This window comes from Aricia agestis, chromosome 9, assembly GCF_905147365.1.
Source record: "Aricia agestis chromosome 9, ilAriAges1.1, whole genome shotgun sequence".
Taxonomy (NCBI): domain Eukaryota; kingdom Metazoa; phylum Arthropoda; class Insecta; order Lepidoptera; family Lycaenidae; genus Aricia; species Aricia agestis.
Window position 1 is genome coordinate 17118308 of NC_056414.1, and position 2107 is coordinate 17120414.

At 47.0% G+C, this 2107-nt stretch overlaps 1 protein-coding gene across 1 annotated transcript; it reads left to right on the plus strand.

Annotated features, from left to right (window-relative positions):
- Positions 1 to 695: 695 nt before the first annotated feature.
- Positions 696 to 1572, plus strand: LOC121730559 (protein lethal(2)essential for life-like). The gene has a single exon (XM_042119662.1). It carries the CDS (start codon positions 726 to 728, stop codon positions 1491 to 1493), a length of 768 nt encoding a protein of 255 aa, XP_041975596.1. The 5' UTR covers positions 696 to 725; the 3' UTR covers positions 1494 to 1572.
- The last annotated feature ends 535 nt before the right edge of the window (positions 1573 to 2107 follow it).

Here is a 2107-nt window from a genome sequence, read left to right on the forward strand (position 1 = left end):
AACGTATTGTAAAATGCTTACAATTTGTACATTGCAATTTTCACCTGTTATTCAAATAGGACAGCAATAGGTCGAAAACCTAAACCATTAGCTCATACTTGCATAACGACATACGGACAGAAATGACGACTGTTATATAATACAGCCTACCGCTATCCTGTTTTGCTAACGGTACCACTAACTGTACAGGACGGGGTAGCCAACCGGCGGTGCACTCACACCCCAGAGGAAGTTTATTCTGTTAGCTTATGCCTTATTACTATAACTGGCTTGATACACTTAGCTGGTACCGGGTAAATGGAAATGGTAGTTGAACCTTGTATGATTACCGTAACAGTTCAATTGTTCAGTTAAATGCTATGTTGTGACTTGTGTTTGAAAGTTAAACTGGTATGTAACCGTAATAATAAAATGTTCTTCCTCGACTTATGATTCCGTCCCTCTTTAATTCTGATCGCTGAAGGCTTTTCGAACGTGAAGTAGGAAAATAAACAAAAACAGTATTGACATCGCATCGGCTTGACCAAAATTCACACGAGGTGAACGCACCGTCACATAAATAACCCAGTTTCGGCGTGAGTCAGCTGCACGCGCCGGCGTTTTCACTTTCCCGCGCGAGTTGGCCACACCTGGCGCGCACGGACCCCGCACCTTCGAGAACGCTCGCTGAGGCTATATAAGCCCCCCGGCCCGGCCGCCCCGGCTCAGAAGTCACGACTCACACGATGCACAAACACGCGCTCCTAGCACTCGCCCTGCTCGCCTGCGCCGCCGGCGACAAGCACAGACGGACGGGGGACCAGCCCGTCGACCCCTTCGCGGTCCTCGACAAGCACATCTCGCACTCCATCGCCTACCAGTACCTCTGGCCGTGGAGCACGCTCATCCGCGCCGCTGCCGCCCTCGATCTCGAGGACAGCCTCGAGGATCCGCAGATCATCTCGGACTCGGAGAAGTACCAAATCAACCTGAAAGTGCGACGTTTCAAGCCCGAGGAGCTGAGGGTGAAGGTCAAGAACAAGTATGTGATCGTCGAGGGCAAGCAGACGTCGACGGACGAGATCCAGAAGCTGATGGCGAACCACTTCGTGCAGCGGTTCGTGCTGCCGGCCGGCACGCGCCAGGAGGAGGTCACCGCTGTGCTCAGCGAGAAGGGGATCCTGTCCATCTACGCGCCGAAACATGAGCTCCCACCGCCGCCACCCGAGAGAGATGTGCCGATCCAGGTGATCCTCCCGGAGGAGAAAACGGAGAAACCGACGGAAGCGACGAAAATTGAGGAGACGAAAGTCGAGGAAGTGAAAGTCGAGGAGACGACGAAGGCGAGGGAGCCCGAGGCGACCTCCTCGCCCGTCGAGGAGGCGACGACGCACGCGGGCAAGATCAGGAAGAAGGAGCTGAAGACGGCGACCAAGACGACGAAGGACAACGAGGTGACGAAGGGCGGCGATGGCAACGGCCTCGACTACGCCCTGATCGAATCCGACGAGTGAAGACGAGTGACAAGACTGATAGCTTTAATGTGATGTGAGCTGTGTTGTTAGTTAATTTTATATTAAATGTTATTTATTACGCGCCGAGTTTCATTTGCGAAGGTTTGTTTACATTAGGAGCTAATTAGTTTTCATTCCCGCTCGTTTTTATTAACACTCGTACTTCGTTATTTATTTTGCGAAAATGTTTTCGCGAATTTCTCACATTTAGCTAAATTAAACAACACTTGACATAATATAGTCCCTTGTGACAAACTCAAGTGCTAAAAAGATTTATCATAAAATTCATCCCCTTTAAATGTTGCAGGTAATCAAAAGCTCTTACATTCCTACTACCAGTAGGCCTACATATTTTAGTACATTTTCTTTAATTCGAAATTCAAATAGACCATGTGTAGAATATTTTATAACAGCATTTAATATTTTTTCGTACATTTTTTTAAATTAAACAACAATATTTATTTTAGGAAACTTCAAAACAAACAAGAGTTACGAGTGTTATTTACTCTATGTTAGAGTCAAAAAAACATACGTGATTTTATTTTCAATATTTCGTTTGTAACTTTATGCAATGGCTATTTAGCCCCCAAAGATCCATACTAATATTATACATG